The 2,043-nt window shown below is 37.3% G+C and overlaps 1 protein-coding gene across 1 annotated transcript; it reads right to left on the minus strand.

The window, feature by feature from the left end:
- Positions 1 to 1,038: 1,038 nt before the first annotated feature.
- On the minus strand, positions 1,039 to 1,753 carry LOC123325702 (deoxyribose-phosphate aldolase-like; the record flags this gene model as incomplete). The annotated part of the gene is given in 2 exon segments (XM_044918156.1): positions 1,039 to 1,071; positions 1,073 to 1,753. Coding segments are annotated over 2 exon segments (714 nt in total), but the record flags the coding sequence as incomplete, so codon positions are not given.
- Between the last annotated feature and the right edge of the window lie 290 nt (positions 1,754 to 2,043).

Below are 2,043 nucleotides of genomic sequence, written 5' to 3' on the forward strand. Positions count from 1 at the left end.
ATCCTTCCATCAGATACCAGATTGTGTCTGATTGTCATCTTTTGTGATGCTATCAGTTGTGTGATGATTGATATCTATATTTCTTTTTCCATGATAGGTTTATTAAAGTGATTTTAAGTTTTCTTAAAAATGTGGATTCTAAATCATCCTTATTTTATAATATATATTTATATAAAACATGTTTAAAGAGAAGCATTTATTGGAATTAGCTGTTGAGTTGGCTGATTAATTAATTAATATTGATATTAATTAATATCAATATTAATTAACATTAATAAATATTAATTCCCATTCAGAGTTAATAATAATTATATCAGAGCTAAGTTTAAATATACCTTTAATGTACTGACTCTAATGAATAAACTTTGCCAAAAGTGCTATGACTATTATTTTCTGAGCTTTCTATTCTGTTCCATTGTCCTGTGTGTCTGTTTCTATGCCAGCACCATACAGTTTTTTTTTCCCAAAAAAATAAACTACAGCGATTTTTTTATTTAAAAAATGCAATAGCCATAGTATCATGTAACAACAAGAGGAGTTTCATTAGCAAAACAATTAATAAGAGAGCATATCTGTTGCAAAAATTAAAGACAGATTTTCATGGCAGGAAATTAGTGCCAAGTCAGTGACTCCTGAAGTCATCAGAGTACGGCCAGCAGCTCAGGGATGCTACGTTTTCTTTTGCTAAAGACACGTTTCTTGGGCAGTTTAACATTTTTCCCCCCCTTAGAATTTAATGCTGTCAAAGCTATCATTAATATTTTACTCAGAATTTTTAAGAGAAAATCTTCACAAAATTAACAATACAGATCTTCAAGTAATTAGGACCATTCAGAGGCACCTGAAAAGAATACCATGTATGGATGTGTTGTTTTTTTCTTTTATTCTTTGAATTAAATTCAGTGAAAGTTTTAAGGGGGGAAAAAAGTCAGTTATCTATTTGTTCCCTCATGTTTTAATTAAACAATTTTAGCAATTACGTAGAAAAACACATTTTACATGTTGCTGTAAAGCGCTTTTCTGGAACTGGTTGCTGATTTAAGACATCGGAAGATCATGATAGGCTGCATATTCTTCCAGTAACGTGATGGTAAATCTGCCTCTCGATGTCCAAAACCAGAGTACTGGCACCTATTTGAAACAGTTCTGGTGTCAGCCATTCATCTCCCAGCCCTTCCTTCACGAGAGAGAGCCAAGCAAGGGAATCCTTGGCACTGCGGATGCCTCCTGCTGGTTTAAAGCCTACCTTGTTTCCAGTTTTCCAGAAGAAATCTCTAATGGCCCGTAGCATTACTATAGCTACCGGGAAAGTGGCATTTACTGTTTCTTTTCCAGTAGAGGTCTTAATAAAATCTGATCCTGCCATCATTGCGATCATACTGGCTTTATAAACATTAGTAAGAGATCCAAGTTCTCCTGTTGCTAAGATGGTTTTGAGATGAGCCTCCCCACGGGCCTTGCGAAACTGACGCATCTCATCATACAGGGCTTCCCACTGGCCAGTCAGCACCAAGGTCCTGTTAATCACCACATCGATTTCTGTAGCTCCATCTTCCACAGCCAATCTGATCTCTTCCAATCGTGTTTTTAAATGAGTCTGTCCAGCTGGAAAGCCAGTGGCCATGGAAGCCACTGTGATGGTACAGCCCGAGGCCTTCAGTGCTTTAACCGCATCACACATCCACGTGGGGTAGACACAAACAGCAGCGGTCGTAAGGCCTTTCTCATGCATATTTAAACTTTTTAAAAAATTTTTTATTGTTATGTTAATCACCATACATTACATCATTAGTTTTTGATGCAGTGTTCCATGATTCATTGTTTGTGCATAACACCCAGTGCTCCATGCAGAACGTGCCCTCTTTAATACCCATCACCGGGCTAACCCATCCTCCCACCGCCCTCCCCTCTAGAACCCTCAGTTTATTTTTCAGAGTCCATCATCTCTCATGGTTCGTCTCCCCCTCCGATTTCCCCCCCTTCATTCTTCCCCTCCTGCTATCTTCTTCTTTTTTTTTTTCTTAACATATAATGTATTATTTG

This window comes from Neomonachus schauinslandi, chromosome 9 (assembly GCF_002201575.2).
Source record: "Neomonachus schauinslandi chromosome 9, ASM220157v2, whole genome shotgun sequence".
Classification (NCBI taxonomy): Eukaryota; Metazoa; Chordata; class Mammalia; order Carnivora; family Phocidae; genus Neomonachus; species Neomonachus schauinslandi.